This window comes from Pinus tabuliformis, chromosome X, assembly GCF_031772625.1.
Source record: "Pinus tabuliformis cultivar Carrire ecotype Pingquan chromosome X, CPIR1, whole genome shotgun sequence".
Lineage (NCBI taxonomy): Eukaryota > Viridiplantae > Streptophyta > Pinopsida > Pinales > Pinaceae > Pinus > Pinus tabuliformis.
In genome coordinates, this window is record NC_142308.1 from 48102873 (window position 1) to 48130207 (window position 27335).

The 27335-nt window shown below is 39.0% G+C and overlaps 1 protein-coding gene across 6 annotated transcripts in view; it reads right to left on the reverse strand.

The window, feature by feature from the left end:
- Window positions 1-27335, reverse strand: part of LOC149138257 (uncharacterized) — a 190880-nt gene that overhangs the window by 43887 nt on the left and 119658 nt on the right. For all 6 annotated transcript variants that reach the window (XM_089446641.1, XM_089446638.1, XM_089446642.1 and 3 more), the window contains 4 exons: window positions 15827-15894; window positions 15643-15709; window positions 15463-15554; window positions 15189-15346 (listed from right to left, as the gene is read on the reverse strand). In XM_089446641.1, coding sequence (XP_089302767.1) covers window positions 15189-15346; window positions 15463-15554; window positions 15643-15709; window positions 15827-15894 — 385 coding nt within the window. The remainder of the gene's footprint in view (window positions 1-15188; window positions 15347-15462; window positions 15555-15642; window positions 15710-15826; window positions 15895-27335) is intronic.

Genomic DNA, 27335 nt, shown 5'->3' on the forward strand with positions numbered 1-27335 from the left:
TTATTCTTCTTCTTAGCATGAGTGGAGAAGGCAGTGGGCTCATGTCCATTTGAGGGCTTGTCTCTCTCCATCATCATTGTCTCTTCTTGAGTGCATCTAGCCAATAATTCATCGAAACTAGGAATCCTGTCATTGTTGAGAAAGGTTGTGTTAAACTGAAACACATCCCATGATCTTGGAAAACCTCTAAGTGCAACGAGAGTGAACTCCCTATCAGCAATAAATTCTACAATAGATAGAAGATCATTCTTGATTTGTGTGATTCTCATGGAGTAGGATTGGATAGACTCCCCTTTATCCATCTTGATGTCCTTCAAATTGTTTTTGAGAAAGAGGATTTGATTTGCATTGTTTACTATGAACATTCCAACCAACTTATGATGCATCTCCTTAGATGTTTCCAAATCAGAAATATAGGCAACCAAATGTTTTTGTATTGAGTCTATCATAATTTTCTTAACTTTGACCTCACCTTTTTTGTATTTAGTCTTTGCAGCAATAGGTGCATTTGAAGGAGGCTCCACCATTCTTCGCTTCACATAGTCAATGGCATCATGTTCTTCCAAAGTCAAGTCCAAAGTCATCTTCCATGCATGATAGTCAGATTTGTCCTTGAGCTTATCCTCAGATTTGCAGTAAAATGTAGTAGCCATTAGTCCAATAGTCTTGTCCAATAGATCTCCCTTAGTGATTGCTTTCTCTCTCTCTTGATTGGGCTTCGTCTTCACCTATGCTCCGATACCATGTTAATTTTAGATAACAATGGTATGTTCTATGCTTAGCACAACTACTTCAATGTTCCTTATCAGCCCAATGACAATTTCAATTTAGTTTTCTAATAGCAATCACATTGACATTAAAAGTAGATAGAACATGAAACAAAATGCAGAAGACAAGCCAAGACAAGAGGACACCAGATTTGGCAGATTCCAGAGAAAAACCCCAATGTGGGGAAAACCCTTTGATCAAATCTTTTTATTATTATATCAAAAGTTCAACAGGGAGAGAGAGTACAAAATTGACTTGCCAAATCAAAGTGAAAACAACCTTGACAATTCTGCAGTCAAACTTCAACCTAACTAGAAAGTCAACAGTGGTCAAATCAATAGCAAGATGTCTCCTTTGAAGCTTAGTCAAACTCAGTCCAACTCGGCCTGAATAGGTGGTCCAAATCAGCCCAAAAACAGTCACAAAGTCAACAGTCAAACTCGGTCAAACTTTTGTCTCGAAATTTGTGGTCAAAGTTGCAATCAACCCTGAATTCAGCGCTGGTCAAACTGCCCAGATCTTCTCGATTTTTGTGCCCAAAAATGTGGCCTAAAGAATAAAAAATAACCCTCCAAAAATCGCAATCAAAACAAGTCAAAGAGTCCTTGGTCATCATCGATCAAACTTGGTTTGCTCCTGAAATTTTCAGCCCTACAATTTAGTCTAGAAACTCATCCTTTTTGCCACACATGCGAGAGAGAGAAGTTGTCCAATAGCCATACGGACCAATGAGAGAAGGAGGGAGAAGAATGTGTGAGTGATGATGATGCCAAATGAGGTGAGAAGTCACTTGTATTTATACAAGTCGTTAAGGGGGAAGATTCATGTCCATTGGGCTTCATGAGCCGACATGATGATGTGGTCGACCTGAACAATTTGCACATGTGTGGGCATAAATTCAAAATCACACTTCTGCTTGTCCAAATTAGATGTTCTTATATCAATTTTGGTCCTCTCGAAAAGAGGAATTTAATGCAATCATCATCTCCATCAAATGAGTTGTCCCAAGGTGGAATTTGGCCATAGTTGCCAATTTTAACAACCTGCAATCCTCACTAGGAGGTCATGGAAGAATGATTATAACCCAGCAACGAGAAACAAAGACAAGAGGCTAGCTAATAGTAAAACAACAACAGTACTAGGAGAGATATAAGATACTTATATTTTAAGGATTGAGGGGAAATTGTTAGCTCCCTTTTTATCCTTGCCATCTTGCAAGAATCATCCATTTGCAAAACTCTTCATCCCTTTTATCATCAATATGTTGTTTTCCTTTCTTTACAAAGGTTTCTTCATGCAACAAAATCAATAGTCTAAGTTCAGTTCTGGGGTTTTCTCCACAAACACTCGACCTTCCAATCTGTTAGGGTTTACAAACCCTAGAATTTTCATTTACACCCTTTCTTCTCTAACAACAGACAAGGTCAAGCAATGATACCCTCAGACCTTAATATTAGCATATTTCTGCAATCCCCAACATCTTCAAAAACTTATCAATATTTTTGGTAAGTATGTTCAATAATGCCAACATGGCCTTATCAAAGGCCTCAATTCCAAGTATATATATCAGAGACCTTTAACATTTCTCTCTTTTGCAAATGCAACATAGTTCCACTCTATCAAGCCACATGACTTTTGTCAAGAGAAGGGCCACTTCAGGGAAGCCCTAAGCAATCATTGTTGGAACATCAAGTGTTTCAAAGAGGCTAGCATTTTTGATGGAAGACAACAATTGTTGTAATGTATAAATGAAGAACAATTGTCATACCATTCTTATAGCACAGATCATATCTATGTACTCTAAGGTCATATCTTGAGATCGCATGTCAAAGCACTATACCACATGTTGATCACTGGAGTGCCACCTGATGATTATATGAAGACTACATGCCCATGGATGATCCAGATGAAACTTGTACCATCAGATATCATCAGTCAACAGAGTTTTTTTAACTCTACTTCTATTTTCTCATCATCTTTCTTGTACCCAGATTCCACACCCTGCGGGGAATTGTAATAAGTGATACTAGTAATGATGGGTTTTGAGTATGTAACAAGCATAGGATTTTGGACTCGATCAACAAATGAGTACACCTTGAAGTGTTTTTATTATCTGGTTAATTATCATTTCTTTTTCAGAGGCGGATAATTTTCTAGGTTTTTTCACTCACTTTTACCCCAAAGCCAGGGTGACAGTTTGAAGGTTGAGCCCCTAACACATCTTAATGTCTAGAGTCAATGTATATTACCATACTAGATCACACAAAAAAATTTGTGGAATTTGGTTAAGTCCAGGTAGTCATTTTTTAATTTTTTAGATTTCCCACAGGTCAAAAATTGCAAATAAAATTGTACTTGTAATGTAATAAGTGATGTCTACAAAAGCTATATGGAAATTCGAATTTGTGAAGTTAATGCACATTTGGGAAAATTTGGGAGAATATTTGGTGGAGATTTATGTGGGAAATTGCCCCCACATGGATTACCACCCATATACACTTGTCATTCCATCATAAAATTCGAATTTGGCACGTAAGGGAAGAAGAAAATGATGTCCACTTGCCAAAATTCGTTTTTTACACTTGGCATTGGAGCTCCATTCAACAAATTCGAATTTCTCTTTGGGATTGTCACTTCATGCCACTTGTTTAATCACTTCTACATTGGGATGGACTCCAATGCCATTTGTCATTGTCATTCTTCATTGGGATTTGCTACCAACTCTTTATATAATAGAGCCATGGGCTCTCATATTGTATCATGTAATACGAGCAATTGTGCTTGAGGAGACTCTGCGAAATTGTATTCACTACTTGCAATATAATACAACAGTCATTGGGGTAAAGCGTGATGGTGTTCTTCTCCTTGCATGTGTGGTAAATTCTTGACTTGTTGTTATGCTTCTATTTATTTTCTCGTGTCATTATTTCTTTCATGCTTGTTTCAAGTTATGTTAGCATGCAACTATCTCATATTAGCATAAGAATTAATTATTTGTTTTAGGAAAAGAAATATTCTAGTGGATAATAGATGTATCTTTAGGAATTCTTTCCACCGCACTTATTTAATTTCATGTCGATTTAATGATTTGTGTTGAAGTTTTGTAGATAAATCATCATTTGGTCAAGGTTTTCAAGCATGAAGGGAAATTCTCAGAGGAATCAATCATTCTTGAAAAATATTCAAAAAGAACCCGCAGGTTTTGAATTCCAAAGTCTCATCTATATCGTATTTGTGTCTTGAAGGGATTCTTTCAAGCAATGTTGCACAAAGCGGGGACGTGGAAGCATCATTTTCCAAAAGTCTAGGAAGCGAAGCTTCTGTGGAACTGTCTGCTATATATATATATATATATATATAATATTTTTTTGCATTTATACTCAAAACAAACATCCCAAATACCTCTATTCAAAACAGGTTGCTCACCATGGAAGAAAAACAAGTGCAATTAATCAACACCATGGAAACAAATCATGCCAAGGAAATAAGCATTATTAAGGCTAATCAAGTCACTTTTCAAAGTAGGTTGGATGAAATGGAAAGATTACAGGTACAAAAATTCCAACTGAGGCTAAATGATGAATGGGAAAAGAACAAAGAAATAAATCATAAACTTCCTGATCCATTGAAGCAATCTTCATCTCATTATGAAGAGGTCATTTACTCCATTAAAAAATGGCTAATTGATGGAGACTTGGATAGCAAGGAAACTGAGGAGAATCAGGTTTATACTTATGAGATTGATCCATCACCCATGTCAGAGCATAAGCAGAATGGACAATGGAAAGTAAAAAAAGTCTTGGATACTTCAAATTTTCTATCAGATCATCTTCAAAACCGGGCAGAAAGGTCTACTTTGATCATCTCAACATCAACATCACAATCTATTAAGAAGAAAAGAAAAAAGCGGAAAGGACTTGGTAAATCTGATGGCCATGTACAACACAGTTTTGGGATTGATCAAAGTCCTCAAATATTCGGAATTGGACAGGGCACATCAGAAAAACAACCCATGGATCTGCCTAAAAGTAAGTTGGTTCTCAACATGAACTTCATTAAGGACATCTGATGCTATGGGGCATCTTTCTGTATCATATTTCTAACCTTATCCCTCGTCATTTTATTTCATGAATAAATTGTCATTTATGCTTTTAGAAAGTTTCCAATGCTTCATTTATGTACTTGATGATATTTTTGAATGGACACCGCTGATATATGTCTTTTGTCGATGGATGCAGATTCCAAGTTCTTGCACACTATCACTTCATATCTAGCATGCATTCCCATATGGAGCCAAATGTTGACCACTCGAGTGGCACCTGATGATTATATGAAGACTCCATGCCCATGGATGATACATAGGACACTTGTACCATTAGATATCATCAGTCAACAGAGTTTCATTAACTCTACTTCTATTTTCTCATCATCTTTCTTGTACCCAGATTCCATATCTTGCAGGGAATTGTAATAAGTGATACTAGTAATGATGAGTTTTGAGTATTTAACACGCCCAGGATGTTGGGACTCGATCAACAAATGAGTACACCTTGGAATGTTTTTTTATCTGGTTAATTATCTTTTCTTTTTTAGAGACGGATAATTTTCTGGGTTTATTACTCACTTTTTACCCCAAAGCCGGGGTGATGGTTTGAAGGTTGAGCCCCTAACACCTTAGTGTTATTACCATACTAGATCACACAAAAAGATTCGTGGAATTTGGTTAGGTCTAGGTAGTCATTTTTTAATTTTTTAGATTTCCCACAGGTCAAAAATTGCAAATAAAATTGTACTTGTAATGTGATAAGTGATATCTAGAGAAGTTGTAAGGGGTATGAGTAATGAAATTTACACCTCTCATCCTCAACTTTCTACTATGACACACTTTGATGGGTTAAAAATGTGTTTTAAACCCTCAAAACTCATGTTTTCTAAGTTTAGTGGGAAATCTGGCAATTAATTAAGCCAGAAATTAAATAAATGAAAAAAAAAATATCGACACATGCTAAATCGTGTGGAAATGAGGTGGAAAATTATGGAATTAAAGTGAAGTCCCAAGGTGATGTGGACTCCTAAAATCAAGGAAAAGACGTGCTCAAATAAAATCGAATCTCTGGCATTAAATGAGAAAGTTGCTTACTTGGAAATTCGGATTTGTGAAGTTAATGCACATTTGGGAGGATTTGGAGAATATTTGGTGGATATTTTTGTGGGAAATTGCCTCCACATGGATTACCACCCATATACACTTGTCATTCCATCATAAAATTCGAATTTGGCACATAAGGGAAGAATAAAATGATGTCCACTTGCCAAAATTAGTTTTTTACACTTGGCATTGGAGCTCCATTCAACAAATTCGAATTTCTCTTTGGGATTGTCACTTCATGCCACTTGTTTAATCACTTCTACATTGGGATGGACTCCAATGCCATTTGTCATTGTCATTCTTCATTGGGATTTGTTGCCAACTCTTTATATAATAGAGCCATGGGCTCTCATATTGTATCATGTAATACGAGCGATTGTGCTTGAGGAGACTCTGCGAAATTGTATTCACTACTTGCAATATAATACAACAGTCATTGGGGTAAAGCGTGATGGTGTTCTTCTCCTTGCATGTGTGGTAAATTCTTGACTTGTTGTTATGCTTCTATTTATTTTCTCGTGTCATTATTTCTTTCATGCTTGTTTCAAGTTATGTTAGTATGCAACTATCTCATATTAGCATAAGAATTAATTATTTGTTTTAGGAAAAGAAATATTCTAGTGGATAATAGATGTATCTCTAGGAATTCTTTCCACCGCACTTATTTAATTTCATGTCGATTTAATGATTTGTGCTGAAGTTTTGTAGATAAATCATCATTTGGTCAAGGTTTTCAAGCATGAAGGGAAATTCTCAGAGGAATCAATCATTCTTGAAAAATATTCAAAAAGAACCCGCAGGTTTTGAATTCCAAAGTCTCATCTATATCGTATTTGTGTCTTGAAGGGATTCTTTCAAGCAGTGTTGCACAAAGCGGGGACGTTTTTTGGAAGCAGGGACGTGGAAGCATCATTTTCCAAAAGTCTAGGAAGCGAAGCTTCTGTGGAACCGTTTTTTTGCATTTATACTCGAAACAAACATCCCAAATACCAAATTAGTTGTAGAAGACATGAAAACATGCATATTTTTGCAAAAATCAAGATAGATATGGCATCCATGATTCCAATGTAGTTACTAGTATGTACATCAACCATCTATATTCTAGCGATTACAAACATACATCAAATTTTTAAGCATATTATAAAACATAAAACATAGAGCATATTATGATTTATCTAGCAAGTGAGCAACTGTCAACATTTGTCATGTCCAAAATTCAAATAATAATGTTTACAAAATATGTCACTTGGTCACTGCCAAGACAAGAAAGGTTCAAAATTCAAATTCACAAGCCTACAAGTCTAATGAGTAATCTATGACAAAAATAGCAAATTGTGAATATATCTAGTATCTACTAATCTCTCCTCCTTCCACCACGAAGAGAACGTGGCGGCGGGCCTCCACGTGGTGGCAACGAAGAAGATGGTGCCTGTGGATGTTGTGGCAATGGCACTACAACTGATGAAGAAGAACCCCATGTTGTTGGTGTTGAACCATGGAACCTAGGAACCAAGGGACCAGATGGGAGTGGGGGTGGCATATCAACATGATCATCATCATTTTGGAATCGCTCAAAAAATTCATGCAAAAAAAAACACTAGTTAACAAAGAAATTAAAAACATGAATTAGAGAAATGCTTTATAAGGAAAATTCATACCACAATGGACATACCTGAATAAGAGCATCCTCTAATTGCTCAAATCGCAACACTCCATCCTCCAAATTGGGCTCCTTTGGATTCTTGTCCGAAATCAATAGGTCTTTATTAGACTTTGCATCTCCTCTCCTTTCCTCTCTTCTCTTCTCCAACTCTCATACACTCAAAGTGAGCAAATGAGGAATGAATGAGGGCTTTATTCCCTTCATTCCTCACCAAAACCTCACCCTAACCCAAGGTGGACCCACCCCCTTTATGCCAAGTCAGCTAAACAATGAAAACAAAAAACAAAAAAAATTCGCATTTCTTCCCTTCGCGCGGCGCTTCTCCGGAATCGTACGAAACTGTACGGAAAGCATACGCTTCGCCCTCCGAAGTGCCACGCTTCGGACGGCCGAAGCGTCATACGAAGCGCACTTTGGAGATTCGAAAGCGCACTTCGGAGGAAAGCTTCGAAAATTTCCAGGAAGCGTCCAAAACAGGCGGAACCACGCTTCCGAATTTTGGAGTCGCGCTTCCGGGGACGCTTCCTGTATGAATCTGTACGGGATGCGCTTTGGGCCTTAGAACCAGGGGGACGCTTCCTGCAACATTGCTTTCAAGTTTCTTAAAGCTTTTATTTCTTGTATCAAAATATCAAACTTGGAAAAAATTATTTTTTACGTATTGTACTTCATTTATCAACATTTGGCTATTTCAAAGAGCTAAGTCATGGCTAGTCAAAGAGGAGAACTTGCTCATACTCTTTGGCCTAGCATATTATAGATTATTTTTCTAACATACTTTGTTGTCATCTTGGTCTAACATTTGAGTTATTTTTGTATCATTTTGAGCAAGATAGTTTCCATGCTTTGATTTGTAGGCTTATTCATCTTGAAAGCATTTATAATATCTTGTGCTAACAATTTAGTGTTTCACTTTTCAGGTTTATTTTGGCTTTCCATTTGAAAGCATTTCACTTCATTTTAAGCAAAATACAATTTCATTTCTTAAAGAGCAAATACTTGGAAGGCACTGATTGTTTATGTATTTGATGCTTACCTTATGATGGTTATTGCTCATATCAATTTTTTGCTTAAAAATCTTAAAGAAATAATCTATTTAACTCTAACAATTCTCCTAAAAAACTCACATCCTTTTCAAATTAACTTTTCATTAAGGACCACCCCCCTTAGTTAACCTAGGAGATAGCTCAAACGGAGAGAGTTGGGATTAATATGACAACCCTTTCTCTGAGTTCCCTGCCACCAACCACACCTTGTGGGGTTGAAGGCTTTTCTCACTGACTTGTAGGTAGGTGTAGGCGGCAGGGTCAACACCACCCTCGGATTATGTATGTTCTCAAATGAGATTATGTTCTAACTAATAGTGAAATTATGTTCCTGAATATGGCCTTATTTCTGAGATTTCTGAATTTATGTGATTCATGTCAAAGACAGCAAAACATTCAAGTCATTGTCTTTGCTTTCTGCAATCAATGGAGTTGTTCTAATAGTAGTCATCCTCCACATCATCATAAACCAACCCAAGTGTGAAAGCAAACCACAAAAGCAAAGGTGCTCAACCAAGTCAAAGTGGATCAAACTAGTTGTTAAGAGTGATAAGATCAACTAATCACAAGAAAATCACTTAGGAGTGACAGTTCATGTCATCATAGTGCACCTCAAGTGTCAATAACCTTCAATCGAGCTTGATGCTCACACCATGTGGCTCAAATCAAGCCAAACCAAATCAAAATAAATATCAAAAGATTGGAACCATGTGACGAAGTAGTCCACATAAAAAGCACTCTCCAAGAATGATGCCAACAGTGCCAAAATACAATCTATGCATGTATGAACCTCAAATCACTAAGGCACTTCTGTACAATTGCCATATTTCATCATGTGATGGCTCGATCATCTTAGAATGATGTGCCAAGTGAATAACATCACAATGCCTAGGTGAAGCATTTGAACTTTGAAGTAAGAAGAGTTTCATCAATCATATACTGCAAAACTTATTCATGAAGAGCATGCATATCTAAAGAAACTTCTATCAAAGTTTTGACTTCTGGAAGGTTAGAATCATCATAAACACTTGTAAATTATGAGCAAGTATCACTTATAAGGCATCTCGACCATGTTTCCAAAGGTCTAAGGCCTCTGTGATCATATTTGGCCTTTGTGGACATATTTGGCCTCTGGATATTCGGCCTATTGCAACCATATTCGGCCTCTATGGATATTCTACCTCCTGCAACCATATTCGGCCTCTATGGATATTCGGCCTCCTACAACCGTATTTGTCCTTTGTGAATATTCGACGTCCTACAACAAGGCCTGAGGCCTTTCGGCCTAATTGAAATTGCTCTATGATTTTTCAGTCCTCGGACTAGGTTGGATACTGAGGCCTTCAAACAAACCCTCGACCTTCCTTCTTTTGGTTGAAATAGCCCTAACTCAGGCCTCAAATTTTGCCTTAGAACAGGCTTAACCAATTGCATACCTTAAATATATTCCAAAAACTCGGCCTTAGACACAATTCAAAGATTCAGTCTGATCATAGCTTGAGTGAGCCTTAACCTCGACCTCTGATCTCCTTTGAACCAATGCTTAACCACAACAAAATGATAAGAAACCAAAACTGCTATGAAACTCAGCCTTTGCTATAGATATTCAAATCTACTCTTTTTAAACCATAGCTCTGACACCATGTTGAATTTACCAGATTTCTTAGACAGCTAATTACTTCTAATAATTTCATCATTTAATTATCTTGCATCACATTCATTATTAGGTATTTACACATAGAAAATCTTCAACTGTAAAACAATTATGCCAGTAGGAACAAGAAGAGACAGCCAAACACAATAGCCACAAAATTACCTGGGAAAACCCCAAACCAGGGAAAAAAACCAACAACCTTTTCTTAGTGAAATTTGTCCATTCAACAAGAGATACAATCTCAACTTTCCAAAAACAAAGATAAACATACCAGAAACCAAACCCAGGTCAAACCCGGTCAAACAACTATCAAAAGCCTCAGAAATTCGGTCTTCTTGTGCCTCAAAATTTTTGGCCTTCTCAGATTTCATCCTTCAATTATCTTCCTCAAATTTTGTCCTTCCTTCACCCTCAAATTCATCCTATTAGCTTCAGAGGACACGCCTTTTTTTTTAGTGATTCAAATTGTCTTTTTAGAGGAGGTTGAATGGCCCTTTATATAGTGATCAAAAGGGGCCCGAATGGACACGTTCTTAGGAAGGGCCAATTTGAACAAATGGAGGATCCTATGGGACACTAGCTATAGGGCCATGTACCACCAAGTCATTGAGAATTTCATTTCACCTTTATATCACATACTCTTCGACACAGACTCACCATGTATGTCAAACAGATCCAAGGCAACATTGCAAGATATAGATGATTGGTTCACACCAACAAATTCAACGTATATCAGGGTATTCAGAGCTTGCAAGCCTCTTCACCAACTTCCTCTGTTTGTTACAGATAAAGTAATATTGTAGGAAGTTGCATACCAGTTAACAACAAGACTTACATGCATGCTAGCTTGTGCAAAAAAGGCACCATGCCCACTTTTCCAATACATGTAGGCATGTATTGTGTTCAAAGTTTCAGAGAAGAAGAGGTAGAAGCCAATGGTTTGCAACACTTTAAGTTTAGCGAATTGAGTTTTCACAAATATGATTCTAGGGGCATCACTGCAAATCATTGTAAGCAGATAAAGTAAAAATGGTTGTACACACTAAGCATAGATGAGGAAGAAAAAGTCAAGAACTTTTACAATGTTACGAAAGTTGTACATTCAGAAAAGGGGATTGGCAGTTCTCAGCCCACAAATGTTGCCAAACCTACAAACAGGAAGTCCTCCAAAGGAAAAGATACCCAGGAGAAGAAAGTTGTCCAGAAATGAGAAAGGGAGAAAGAGGCAACAAACAAAGATAGACAGAAAAAGTTGAAAGTTGAAAAACAAGCCAAGAAACAAGAAGAGGATAGGCTGAGACAGGAGGAAGAAAAACAGAAGCAAGAAGAAAAAAAAAGTAAAAACAGGAAGAAGAAGAAAAGAGAAGGCAAGAGGAAGTAGCATGAAGAAGAAAGACTTGCAAAAGAGTTGGCCGACAAGCACATACAAGAAGAAATTAGACAACAGGAGCAAACTTAGAAAGAAGCGCAAGTCATATTGCCCCCTATTGATATTGTGCCTTCTACACCACTCAGAGGAGGACATCTACAACTTGGAGTGATGGGCACTTCAGTAGAAGAAGAAAATCAAGTGCTTGATATTTCTAACTTTAGATTTGACTGTGGCTCGAATAGAATTGTTCAGGAAAGGCGAGATTTCTTAGCCTGAGAACAGACCAAACTGATCCCCATGACCAGTGAAAGAGATCTAGTGACAGATACCATGAACAATCCCATGGCAATAGCTTCCGTGGGGTTTGCATTCTTCGCTACAATGGAGAAGAACATTGAGCACCTGTTGAACAAGGTTAAAGAACTGGAAAGGTATATGGTTCATTCCCAACAGGAGAATGAAAGGATTCAGAAAGAGAACCAAACTTTATCAGCTTTGAGTTGCCATGAAGGTGACTTCCAAGCAACAACACTGGAAGAGAATAGAGTACTGGAAGATATCGTGAAGTGGCTATATAAAGAGATAATCATGCTTCAAAAGATAGCCTCCTCTCTCATGGCCATCCAAAAGGAACTCAAAGAAAAAGGCACACTGTTATAGGAAGCTTCAACCGCCGTGGGTATAACGTATGAATGGGACACAAAGTACCCTGATGCCCTAACTGATCTACCAAGGAGAGATATGACGGCCAAGTTAAGGGCTAAAGCAAAAATCAAGTTAATCATTCAAGCCCATGAAAAGCTTGGGAATGATGTAGCCAAGATACTAAGCAATTATTGACAATGTCATAACATGGTAACATTTCTTGTCAGGTCTAACCAAATAGTCTCCATCAGAGCACGTGCGGAAGTAAGCCCACAGCAAGCCATCCAGTGAGAAAACTAAGAGATGATAGATGCTTAGAAGGATCTCAAGACCACTAGATAAGCTATTGTGGAATACTTGGTAGAACCAACAGAGTTGCATACAATGCTCTCCATGATTTTCCACTGAGTTGAAGCATACATGAAAGCAATAGTGCATAATACTTTCGAATGTGAAGTCGTCTATGAAAGCCTGATATCAAGCAAAGTCTTATTTGTGGCGGCAAATTACAAACCATGGCACAAATACATATCTCAAGAATTGCAAGTTCAAACCGTACCATTGGCAATTTTGGAATTAGTGCCATAAGTGATGCTTATTTTATTATTTTGAATTTTCATGTAAATTTTGTAAATAAAATAAAATTAGAATTAAAAGTGAAATAGAAATTAGAATATGGAGAAAAATGAAAAGTCATGTGGAAGATAAAAAGACACGAGGGAAGTTGAAAAGTCATAGGAGGTTAAGAGTCACCCCACTTTGTATAAATATACCCTCATGGCTAGTTAGAAAGGACTTTTAGTTTAATAGTATGTGATTGCTATTAATGTGTTGAAGTTTGATGAACTGTTTCGTTGATTGGAAACCCATATGTTACTTGAGATTGCTTGTTGATTTACATACGCTTTCATACTAGTTATTAATTGTGAATTACTTTACGATTGGTAACTAGAATTACTCTTTATTCATGTATCTTAATTGAAGTTTGCTAACAATCTTTCTTTTAGATTCATGTATGTTTACTTAAGTTGTTGTTATATTCCTTGTGTCTTCTGCTTAGAGCATTTCATAAAGTGTTCTAACTTGCATTCTACTAGAAGTCTAATTGCGATTTCCTTTTTCTTGCTCACTCCGTCCAAAACCAAATTCTCAACCAAACATTTTGGCAGTCGAGCCCACGAACAGTATGGGACTCCTATCCCAAACGGTGTAAGGTTTAGTGGGACTTTATACCAGGGAGATCCCCTAACCGTTGGCGGCACATTTTGTCCCATCAACATCAAGATAGGAGAAAAATTTTCTCCTATGGGGTTACCCACATTTGATCGATAACAATACCAACTAAAGGAGGTCCAATATCTTGAGTATAATGATGAGAAGAGGGAGCAATCATGGAGGCCTGAGTTACTCCTTTCCTTATCCTACTTTTTCCACCCCTCTGGTGTGCCTCTTACGCTAATGATTTATCTTTCTTTCTTGCATAGCTTATGTGACCCTTTATGCTTTTCCAATACCCCTTAAGGATGGAAGTTTATCGCTCATTGGGATTGGGAAATTCATAAGTTCCTTTATTTAGATAGGACATGAAATACTTAGAAACTGAGTGATGGCTAATAAGGAGGGTAGAGTTCATGCTAGGCTTTTCCCCACATGCTTATTACAGGTCCTAGCCATATTTTACATTTTTCATTTTCTTTCATTTGTGGCATCTTATGCTTTTATCTTTCTTTCAGCGCATCAACCTCTTAGGGCAAATTTCTAGGCCATGACTCAGAGATGAGGATATAGATATTAGAATGTCAGTCCCAATGACCAATGAAAATCAACCCAAAGAATGGAGGTAGATATAAAGGAAACATGGAAGATGGCAAGTTTGGATTACCTTGGGCATGCTATATCAATTAGTGCCTCCTATTAGTGCCCCTCCTAGTAGTGGAAGAAAAGGACCTCAAGGGAGGTCACACTAGACTAGGAGCAAAAGGTAACCTCCCACGTTTAGTATGGGAAGAAGGGTACAATCAAGAATGGTTAATCATCCAACTTGGCCTATGATTCATATTAATATGCCCAAAACATTAAATGAAAGCAAGTGATTACAAAAATGGTCAATGTACCATTTGATAGATGACCCACCTTCCTTCAGGAAGTATGCTAGATGGGAGAGCGCTGACTAGAGCATAGGTGGAGAGCTCTAAAGTAAAGTTATCTATGGGTCATCATAGGGCCGCTGGCTTGCTGGCTGACCAATAGGGAGAAAAATTTTCTCCTAGGGGTTACCAACTTTTGGTGTGTAACAATACAAAATACAAATCCATTGATGCTGATTATAGAGTCTAACCTGGAAAAGAGATCGAGTAAAGCATGTAACAGAGGCATCCAGCCAAGAGAATTGACCTCGAGATCTCATGCATAAATCTCAACGTACTCAACCTCTCAAACTATCCCATCAAGCTATGTTTTGGAAACAAACTTATTTAAAGAAATCTATAAATAATTATAATTTTGTTAAACCAAAGAGATGGATTTCTTTTATTCAAAGAATTGTAGGATATTGAACTGCTCACATATACCAAGTATGGATAACCTAAAGAACAAGTGGAACTTTGATAGACATGAGGAGCCCAAGTGGTAGACATATAGAATATGCAAGGAACAATAAATTTCGCATAAACTATTCTAATATATCATATTTTCCTGGACTACAAGGCCATCAGGACTATTTTGTATTTGGTTGAACTGCAACAGCACATTTCTCCTGCATTTTTGTTTCTTCAAGATATTTTACGCAGCTTATTGGAAGAAATCCTTAGGCAAACCAATGTGTTATGTGGATTTTCCTTCTAAAACCATTCAAATGGTTTCAAATTTTAATATAGGCCAGATTAACTTACTTTTTGAATGTTTCTTTCGATGCCTTTTGCTGACGTTTGTTTGAACTTCATTCCGCGAAGCTGCCTTAACAAACAATTTACAATTTCCCAATTCTGATCCACAAAGCTCCAATGCTTTTGAGAGGAATCCACTGTCTTCAAATTCAATAAAAGCAACACTGAATAGACCATTTGCAACATGGCACATCAAGGATTAGTATACTTGTTTGATCTACTAGAGTCTAGAACTATCATGATGATGAAACCAAAAGTCTAAAACACAAGAAACACCCACCCCATCAAGCATCCAGATGGGATGTCCTTGGGAAGATGAACAACTTTGATACCTCCACAATTCCCAAAATGCTTCATCAAGCTTTTCCGAACCTAAATTGCATTTTGATATGGTAAGGAGATTGGATGAAAGTAAAATGACATTTTGATCACAAACAAGTACAGCATTTCACAAGCTTACAACTTCTTCCTCTTGACTCTTTTCAAATCCCCTCACAAGAACTGTGCAGTTCTGTGCATCCTTATTCCTGTTAATTGCATTATATAACTTAGATTAGAAATCAATATTTACCATAGGCTTTTGCAAATATTTAATAATATTCAGGACAATGCCACTGTAATTAAGCTGTACGATTGAAGATTACCTAATTTCCTTAGCAAAATCTAGTTTAACATTGCGACCACCTAAGATTTCACCATTCTTATCCATGGCCTGAAAACAAAATATGCAGACAGACAATCATGTAAGTATAAGGAAATAAACACTAGCACTAATTGAAGTAAATACTATGTTATGACATACAGTCACCAGCACCACTAGAGGTAACATTGCAAATCTAATAAATGACAACATTATTACTGCAAATGAAGCTCCAATACCACTATTTAAATTTAGAGATGACATAGGTCATCCATGAAAACAGTCACTCAACAAATGACATAGGTCATCCCTGAAAACAGTCCCTCAACAAATGACACAGATCATATATACCACACTGATAAAAGACAACATGAAAACAACAAAATTTAAAAAGCCTACATACAACATAAATATTTCATAGAAAACCCCAGAACCATATACCAACACAAACTATGCAATCAAATTTCTTACAAGTTTGAAGAAATCAAACAGCAGACTAAGGTTGACTCAAATCACCATTAAAATGGAAAACAATGCAGAAAACAACCCATAAAATAGCCAATCCCAGATAGAATAGCATAAAAGTAAGTTGATGACTCTTGATATATTTCTTAATTTTAGTATCAATGCAAGTTACTTCAAAATATCAGAAAAATATTTTCTAGAGATGTAAATAAAATAAAATAGTCAATTCCTCCCCAGGTATATGCTGACCCACAAATGTAATTATAAGAAACCTTTATGAATATTATCACAATCAATCATCCTAAACAATCTTCAGTACACAAAGAATTTCTATAAATTACTCAAATCAATTGCTAAATTGCAGTAAAGCTGTGTTCTCAATGTAAACTATTTCTGTGAACATGCATTAGGTTGTAAGGCTATATCTATGACAGTCGCATAGAAGATAAGTAGCAAAATCTCTAGCCATTAATAACCCATCTCATGTTGATTTTTAGGATCTTCTAGTCTGATAATTACTTGCAACGATTTCTTATTTGATACTTCTTTTGTTACATTTATCATTAAGCAATTATACATATAAAATCTCAACTTTAAAACAATAATGACAGTAGGATCATGAAAAGACAGACAAACACAAGAGACACAAATTGTACCCTGGGAAAACCACAACTCGGGAAAAACCTAGCAACCTTTTCTTAAAAAAAAATCCAATTCAACAAGAGATACAACCTGATCTTTCCAATCAAATAAAAACTGTCCAAAATAAGCCCCAGTCAACCTGCAGTCAAACTGCCCAGGAACGGGCCAAATTTTGGCCTCGTGTTGCTGCCCAGAAATTTCAGTCTGCTCTGGCCAGAATTCAGTCAAACGGATCAGAAGAAGAAATGGTCAACGTAGGTAAAACTCCGGCCTCCTTTACTTTCTCTCTCCTTCACATGGATGAATAGAAGAGAAGATGCGGTGTGTGATCTGAATTGGCTCCAAGAGGTGAAGTCAATTGGCAATATATAGAGTTTGATGAGCCCAAATAGCCCGAATAGTTAGGCTGGACGACTTATATATTTGAAGGCAAAAATTGAATTTCAGAAAATTGATTTTCTTTCTTTTGAAGCCAACTTGAATTCAATTTTAAATTTCTTTTATTTCTTTTATTTTGTGGGTTAATGCAATTTAGGAATACCAACAGCAGCTACCAAAATTCAACACTCCCTCTTAGCTAGGGAGGTATTCACTTTGACTTCTTCAGATGTATCTCATTGTTGAAAAATTTCTCCATCCCAAGAAAAGGTTGAAAGAGCTTGCTATGTTGATGAATCCATCCACCTCATGTTCTATTACAAAACCATGTGGAAAGCATCTTGCATCAACATCATGCAAAGGAATCTAGTCACCCACTAGACATATACCCTTTGCAAATGGATCTAGTCACCCACTGGCCAAAGGCTTGGGTTCCCACTATCCTTTTGGCCTTATGCGGTCAAGGCTAGTCCTCATTCACCAATTATCCAAGTCGTCAACTGGACCCTGGTCAACCCCTGTGACCTATAGTGAAGCCTTGGACTATTACCATTCATGCATGCCAATTGAATGGTAATACACCTGCTCGATGCTAAAGGCACTCACTCTACCCACTAGCCAAGTACCTCTTGGCAATTTGGGGGAGCGTTTCGGGCCTTGATGCTCTTTGGGCCATTCTCCTTGGCCACGGCCCACAATACATGGTCCCTAGTCAATATCCTTGACCTGTCAATATCCTAACCTGGGGAGAATGTCTACCCCTTGATGCTACAACATCAACACTCCCTTTGGCTGAGGGAAGCATTCTCAACTAATCTAAGCTTGTCCCTGAAGTATACAAACTTTACCCTGGGACAGGCTTTGTGAGAATGTTAGCATCCTTCTCGTCTGTAGAAAAATGCATTGGAGCCTCATTGCTCCCTTATGTACCATATCCCAGATGTAGTGGTATCATGTGCTTCGAGCTATCATCACGATCGTCTCCTACACCTGTTCAAACAATCCTGCAAATAGCTTCCGAAGCCACATTGCTTCACAAATCACTAAACTAGCTGCAATATACTCGGCCTCGACAATGTTGAGTGCAATGGATATCTACTTCTTGCTCATCCTGAAACATCTTGATGTGCTCTTCCTGTCATCTGCACTCTCTTCCTGATCTGTATATTCCCACAGTTGTACTTCATCAATTTGAGACATGTCTCAATCCATAACTAACTATGCCACGCAGATATCTCAATACATGCTAGAGTCATGTGCCTTGGCTCAATCATAACTTGACTAGCTTCCTTCACTCGATTCATTACCATGGCTGATCTTCAATCACCTTGATTAGGTGCTCCCTCAGAAACGCATCCTGCAATGTCAATTTTCGTTGCTCCCTATCACGTGAACCCTTTTGCACCCGACAAAAACAAGTCATATGATAACAAGATCAACCAAGACTCCTCAAATATCCATTAATACTATGTCTGAGGTCCGTACAAAGCTTTCTTTAGTTTGCAGACATGAGAATCCCTCTCATGTACCTCAAAGCCTTGAGGTAGCTTTATGTACACTTCTTCTTTTTCCTTAGTTACTCCATTGACGAAAGTAGTCTCCACATCCACCTGATGTAATTTCCAACCCATAGTAGAAGCAACAAAAATAATCATTCTAATAGAAATGTACCGACAACTAGAGAAAATGTCTCCTCATAGACCTCTCCCTCTTTTTGGTAAAATCCTCATGAATCTTGCTTTTTACTCCATCTATTGTTGGAAATAATACTGAGAGGGGGGGTGAATCAGTATTATTAGATCAATATAACTTTTTCTCTTTCCATATTAAGATTCATATGTGATGCAACAAGTATATATCCATTAAACATATGATTCAGTTAGTTGATCTCTAATGAGTGCATCAGAACATTATTAACCATATGAGCAGTAAACCAGAGCAGTAAAATAGAACAGATCATCACACACAAGAAGCACACATGAACACCATGACGTAAGGTGGAAACCCAATGTGGGTGAAAACCACCTGCTGCAAGTCGTCTCAATCTTCTTTAATAAGAAATACCTTTTACAATAGTTTTGTACTGGTGCAGACTTATACCAGTACACAGGCTTCTACCTGCAGAAGGCTACAACCTTCTCTCGTTCTCCAAACTCTCCTGGAAGGGAGCTACAACCCCCTTTGCGCAGGCTGCCACCTGCTGAGATGCTCCAACTTTTACTTGTTTTCCAGCTGCTACTAGAAGGGAGCTACCACCCCCTTGGCTCTTGTACTAGCTGATGTACTAGTACGTAGGTGCGGACCTACCGAAGGCTACAACCTTCTCTTTTCCTCCAGGTACCACGTTTCATACATTTTCAGACTGGATACTCCTGAAGCACAACACATAATCTGAAAGGCCACGTTTCATCCAATTTTCATACTAGACCCATTAATATCATTGAAGCACATAATCAATCAATCTTCTGAATCACCCAAACACCAGATCAATACATATACAAGGATAATATATGTGTTAGCACCCAGATCTAGTCCATCAGATCACATAAATATGAGTCATTATGATCCTGATCCAATATTAGTTCTCATCCATCAATACTGAAGCTAAACCCAATCAACCAAACAGGATATGCAGAATACTGACACCTTTAAATTGTCATCAGAACCCATCAACAACCAAAACCACCTGTGACTTCAAATATCATAGCTCAAATTGTATACGCTACTACAATGAACCAAACCTGCATGTATACGCGCATTTGATCCCGATCTATCCTTAGATCTTGTTCTCCATCAACCGGTGAGATCCCTCTTTAGCTCAGATCCAGATCTGCACCATAACCCAATCACAGTATTCCAGATCTAGCACTTTATCAGATATTCAATAATTCAGATGATGCTTTGTCAAATGATCTCCTTCCTCTTTTATAGCCTTAGTCCTTTCTCAATACCACGGTCCAAAACCATAGGATCAAAAAACTGTTGGACTAATACCATGAACCAACCATGAAAGTGCGTGAGATCAACACTTTTGGATGCAATACCACGGGCCAAAACCATAGTATCAAAAACTGTCGAATTAATACCATGAACCAACCATGAAAGTGCGTGAGATCAACACTTTTGGATGCAATACCACGGGCCAAAACCATAGGATCAAAAACTGTCGAACTAATACCATGAACCAATACTTGGGATCAACACTTCTGACGAGGTACCATGGTCCAAAACCATAGGTTCAAATACCAAGGACTAACTACCATGGACCAAAGGTAAGTTCTCCAACATATACACGCTTTTCCTTGCATGAAAGTGCGTGAGATCAACACTTCTGACGAGGTACCATGGTCCAAAACCATAGGTTCAAATACCAAGGACTAACTACCATGGACCAAAGGTAAGTTCTCCAACATATACGCGCTTTACTTGCATGAAATACCAAGGACTAACTACCATGGACCAAAGGTAAGTTCTCCAACATATACACGCTTTTCCTTGCATGAAAGTGCATGAGGTCAACACTTCTGACGAGGTACCATGGTCCAAAACCATAGTTTCAAATACCAAGGACTAACTACCATGGACCAAAGGTAAGTTCTCCAACATATACGCGCTTTTCCTTGCATGAAAGTGCGTGAACTTTTTCTCTACATGAAATAAACTTTTCTCTGCATAAAAGTGCGTGAACTTTTCTCTACATGAAATAAACTTTTCTCTGCATTAAAGTGCGTGAACTTTCCTCTACATGAAATAAACTTTTCTCTGCATAAAAGTGCGTGAACTTTTCTCTACATGAAATAAACTTTTCTCTGCATATAAGTACGTGAACTTTTCTGCACTATAATTTATCATCTGAGATGAGTGGGTTGCCATCAAGTACAACATATGTATCATAATGCCAACATCTATCGCATTCTTCATCTTGTAGATCCACTTTGAAATCACCATTGACTTCTCTTCGGAACAATTTCCTTCATCATGGCATCCTTCAAACTTGTTGAATTGCCTTCTCCCTCTAAACTAAGAGCTCTTCTGCTCATCAAGCACAGTTCTAGATGTTAGTACAATTTCTCCCTCTTTAACACAATCACTCTGAGAGAATTGTGATATTCCTAATGGAATTATTCATAATATAACAAAGACATGCAGTAGATAATAATAGAGAAATTGTAAACAACACAAGTTACAAACACACCACACAAATTTTAGAACAACTGATCCATTTTATTAAATTTTGAATTGCATGGAGTACATATAGGAAGGAATAAGTGCACTTGGGCTTGCATAAGCAAGCTGAAGCAAACCCAGGTCAGAAAGATGCCCCCAAGAGCTAGAAACTTCAAACCCAAATGGCTTTTGCACTGACCCAAAAATTGGCAGTTTCTGCTATCTGAAAATGGTGCAAATCTCCCTCTGTATTGCCCGAAATTGATTGAAAATGCAATTGTACCCTCTCCCAAAAATACTCCACCAAACTGAAAAAGGGATTGGCCCAACTCACAGCTACCCACAAACCCACAAAATGGTATGAATTTCCCTGTGAGACTGGCCACATGCACTCCTAGAAATCAGTGGTCAATCCCTTCCAAATGGCACCAAGGAAATCTACTAAAATCCTGGAAATTCTTCTCCCAAGTCTCCTCTTCCATTCCGGCCCCTTCTCTAGCAAAACCCTGCTTGCTCTAAGCTCTACGAAATTGCCTAGAAATTATGTCGGCGCAGGCCCTAGGAGACCAAAATTCCCTCACCAATATTTTCTCCTCTCCAGCTTGCAAACCACCAGAAAACTTCCGCAATTTTCCCTCCAAACCAGCCATGAAATTCCAGGAATTTATCTTTCCCTCCAGATGGCTCCCCCAGGTGGTATGAATTTCCTTCTGCATCTTGGAACTCACAGAACTGAGTACAAAACACTAATCCCTACTCCAAAATCTTGCTGAGGTACTCAGAAAACTCCCCTTGGGTGGCACTCTAGGTCCACCAAAGCAAATCTCTTGTGCTAAGCAGCATTGTGCTAGCAAGGTTGATCAGCTCAAGCAAACCACTGATTTCAAAAATAAAATTGTCAAAAGGCCCCAAATGTTGCACCCCATCTTCTATTTATAATTGTTGCCTCACTTTTCTCTTGTGGGTCCCTCATTCCACTAATTCGACCTCCCTCCTTTGCCCCTCTCCACAAATTCAAATTTTTCCTCCAAGGGGTGCATATTTCCTAGAGGGGTGGCCCCCACAACCCACCAAACTTTAATTTAACCCATCTCTCCTAAGTTTGTCACCAAAATTGTATTAATCCCAAAATTGCAAAATTGTGGAACTCCATCTGCAAATTTTATTAAGAAAGGAAATTATAGTCCTCTTGTCCCAAGTGTTGCTTGTTCTCAAGCCACTGTAATGCAAGGTGCTATAAGATTTGCTCACCCTCCCAAGTAGCGTCCTCAACTGACAAATCCTTCCATCTTATAAAGTACTCTTTGATGACCATGCTTCTCAATTTCCTCTCCCTGGTCTCCAAAATAGCCACTGGTGTCAGTATCAAGTGCCCCTCATCATCCAAAGGAGGAAACATAGTGGTTGCAGTAACTTGTTGCCCCAAAGCCCTTTTCAGACAAGAAACATGGAATACATTGTGGACATTGCTTCCTGGGGGAAGCTTCAACTCATACGCTACTTCTTTAACTCTCCTAGCTACTTTGTAAGGCCGATAGAAACCTGGCTTGAGTTTTTCTGCGCCCTTTTGCTTGTTGGTGGATTGCTTGTATGGTTGGAGTCTCAAGAAGACTAGATCCCCAACCTCAAAATGCCTCTCGACACTTCCCTTGTCTGCATAGAGATTTTGTTGGTTCTACATCATTTGCAGGTTATCCTTGAGAGCCCTAAGGATATCTTGACTCTCCTGTATCCAATCCTTAGCCCCCGGGGGCCCTATTGTCATATCTTGACTCTCCTGTATCCAATCCTTAGCCCCCGGGGGCCCTATTGTCACCAAAAGCCACATTAGCAAACATCAGTGCATCATAACCGTACAAGGCATGAAAGGGGACATACCTATAGATATATGGTAGGTGGTGTTGTAGCAATACTCGCCCAGATGTAGTCACTTCAACCAAGCCTTTTGTTTCCCAGACACATAATTAAGCAGGTAGACCCCCAGCCACTTGTTCATTATCTTTGTCTGACCATCCGTCTGTGGGTGATACCTCATGTTAGGAGTGAGCTGTGTCCCCACAAGCCTAAACAACTCTTGCTAAAAACCCCACATAAACCTGTTGTCTTGGTCATTCACAATGGTCTTAATGAGATCATGGAGGCTAAACACTTACCTGAAGAACAACTCGACTACCTGTGACAGTGAATACTGAGTCAAGATAGCGAAGAAATGCGCGTACTTGGTCAACTGGTCTACCACAACATAGATACAGTCTCGTCCCTAAACTGTTGGTAACCCCATGATGAAGTCCATCGAGATGCTCTCGCATTTCCTCTCAGGAATAGGGAGAGTTGTAATAGTCCTGCCAGATGCGTCTGCTCCACCTTGTTCCTTTGATAGGTATCACACTCCCGGACATGCCTTAACACATCCTACTTGAGGCCCTTCCATATGAAGCGCTCTCTAATGGCCTTATACGCCTTGAGGAACACATGATGACCCGCCAAGGGTGAATCATGGGCCACATGCAAGATCCTTTCCTTTGGCTGGGAACTGAGCACTAAATAAATTTTATCCTTGTATTAAATCACATCATGCATCACCCTATACCGATCATCATCTGCCACACCATCAAGGATCTCGCATGCACGCTTATCCTTGGAGTACTCCACTAGCAGTTGCGCTCTCTAATCAGGGGTGATGCTCATGAGTGAGAGGGTCGAAGGCCTCCTAGACAATGCATCTGCTACCACGTTCTATCTACCCTTGACATACTCTATGTCAAAGTCATATGCCTGGATCTTGCTGACCCATTTCTGTTGTCTCTCCTTTAGCTGCTTCTGCTCCAGGAAGAATGGAAGACGGTTGTGATCAATCTCTACCTTGAATCTGTTACCCACCAAATACTATCTGAACTTGGCCAACGCATGCATGATGGCCAACATCTCCTTGTCATATATGGAGTATAATCTCTCATGTGGTTGTAGCTTCCGACTGTCGAAAGCAATAGGATGGCCACCCTGTGTCAACACTGCTCCAATGCCCTCCCTTGATGCGTCACACTCCAACACAAAGGGCTGAGAGAAATTTGGCAATGCCAAAACTGGGCAAGTGCTCATGACCACCTTGAGGTGCTCAAAGGACTCTTGCGTCGTGTCTAACCAACTAAAAGCCCCCTTCTTTGTGAGGTCTGTAAGGGGCGCAACCAACTAGGAGAATCCCCTCACAAATCTCCTGTAGTACATTCATATGCCTAGGAAACCCTCAACTCCATAATGTTCCTGGGTGTGGGCTAATCAATGATGGAGTGGATCTTCTCCTGGTGGACTCTAATCCTCGCATATCACATGCCCCAAGTATAGCATCTCATTCAACCCTAACTCGCACTTGGACATCTTGGCATAGAACCGTTGCTCCTCCAAGATGCTCAAGACCTGCTCCAACTGTTGCAGGTGAATGAGTATATCATTGAACAACACTAGGGCAAATATTTGTAGGTGCTTGTGAAATACGAGGTTAATGCATGACTGAAGTGTGGGAAGAGTGTTGGTCACTCCAAAGGGCATCGCCAGGAACTCAAAGTGCCCATAATGGCATCTGAATGTCGTCTTCAAAATATCTTGCTCACACACTTTGATATGATGGTACCCCGAACGCAAGTCTATCTTAGAGAAGTACTTGGCTCCTTTAAGCTCATCCATCAACTCCTCTATCTGGGGTATGGGTTATCGATTCTTTAGTGTCTTCTTGTTCAGGGCCTGGTAGTCGATGCACATACAAAGAGACTCATCCCTTTTCTTCACCAACACCACTGATGAAGCAAAAGGTCTAGCACTAGGCGTGATATGCCCTAACGCGAACAACTCCTGGATGGCCCTCTCAATCTCATCCCAGTAGGCCTTGGGGTGCCTATACGGGGTGGTGATAACTACATTGACCCCCTCCTCCAACTCAATGGCGTGCTCAAACCCTCGATCTGGTGGCCTTCTTAGAGAAACCTCCCCAAAAATCGCCTGATACTTCTCTAGCAGTGTGAGGATGTCTGGATGAACCAACCTTGTTGGGGTCCCTGTCTCTGAAATCTTGAGCTCCACCGCCCAAGCTATATCTCCATGTTGCAAGTTTGCCTCCATCTGGTGAGTAGACACCGTCTGAGGTGGGTAGGAGTGCATACCCCTCAACACTACCAACTTCCTGTCTGGGCAAGTGAACTCCATCTCCAAATTTTGTCAGCGAGTGGTGACCCAACCCAAAGAGTACAACCACTGGACACCCATCACCATGTTCGTGTTCGACACATCAACTACGAAGAAATGGTCAGTGACAGAGAAGTTCCCCATAGTCAGGGTTAGGCTGGGAACATACTTCATGCATTACATCATCCGGTCTCTTAGTACCAACACCGAAAACCCCTCAAAGGTCTTTGTGTGTATGCTTCTTCGGTCCACCATCTAGGTATCAATAAAATTGTGGGTAGCCCCACTGTCCACTAACATTGATACACACTACCCATGCATTGTGTTGTTAGTTGTTGTAGCAATGGATATGTTCTAGCTAGAATACATGAGATCTCCAAACCCCATAAATCGTTTCTAGAAATTCCGCCTAGTAATGACTTAATTAGATTATTAGTTACTTTTTAAATATTTCCTAAGTCTAAACTTAGGGAATATGACTAATTAAATTAAGGTGTGAATGTTCTAGAAACTCGCATGGATCGACTTCCAGTTAATCCTAACCAGTGATTCAGTTCTAATCTTGGCTATTGAAGTCTCAATAGAGGATTAAAAGAAGAATTCGATGGGGGTTGAAAAATCGCTTGGAGAGTTTGATTTCATAGGCAGATTGATTTCCAAAGTAGCAGTAGTCAGTTGCCAGAGAGAGCTATTGAGATCGAAGCAGTGAGAGAGGAGCAGGGGCAGTGAAGTCGGAGGAAGGATTCTAGATCTGATGAGTGCATTTGCAGACAGGCATAGGAGCCACAGTGAGGCTGACGCAGAGAAGCGCAGTAGCCTCTAGAGGTAAAGTCAATATGTTGATGAAGATTGACGTTTTCAATTCTAGAGGCCGGGAAGGAGTCCCAGAGTATTGGAGAAGCATCTTTCTAGTTAACAAAAGGCAAAACGACTTCATCAGAATCCAGCAGAAGACAAGTCATCCAGCCCACTGCGCAGAGCAGTGCAAAGGCTGACACAGTGCCTCAAAAGGCTAAAATTCTAAATAGAAGTGGTGTCGGGAGATTGCCTGTGGGGTGTGGAAAATTCCTCTCCAGACTTTTGCCAGTATTTCTTTGTAGGATTGCCAATTTCGGCATCCAATTGTACTCAGATTATTTCGCTGTTGCATAATAATAAAATCCTCAGTTGTTGCATCGGTTTTCCCAAGTTGAGTTTTTCCGGGAACATTGGTCCAAAAATAACTGTCATTTTATGTGTGTGTGCTAGTATTTATTTCGCAGTTTATTTGTGTAGGTTGCAATGTGATTGATTCAGTGTCTGCTTTAGCAAACAATAAATTGTTAAAAATTAACTTAACAGTTAAGAGAATTATTTCCAGTTGCTGCAATAAAATTCCAGGTTTCGGACTTTTCAAATGTGCCCCTAATCCGAAGTCTCAAGTACCTCGGGACTTCCCAAAGTGAAGCTAATACACCCCTAGAGAGTTGTTAGGGGTTTTATATGTTCATTTAAATTCCCTATAATTTTATAAAAATGTCAATCCGGAATTCGTAATCTTAGAGTTGCAAAATATCACAGTTCAGATCCAAGTTCACTGTCCTAAGCTCAGCATAGTACTGAATTAAGTACCGAATGTTCACTCCAATCTTTGTTTTTACTCCTAATTCAAAATTATCCCATTACTTTACTACAGTCTACTGACG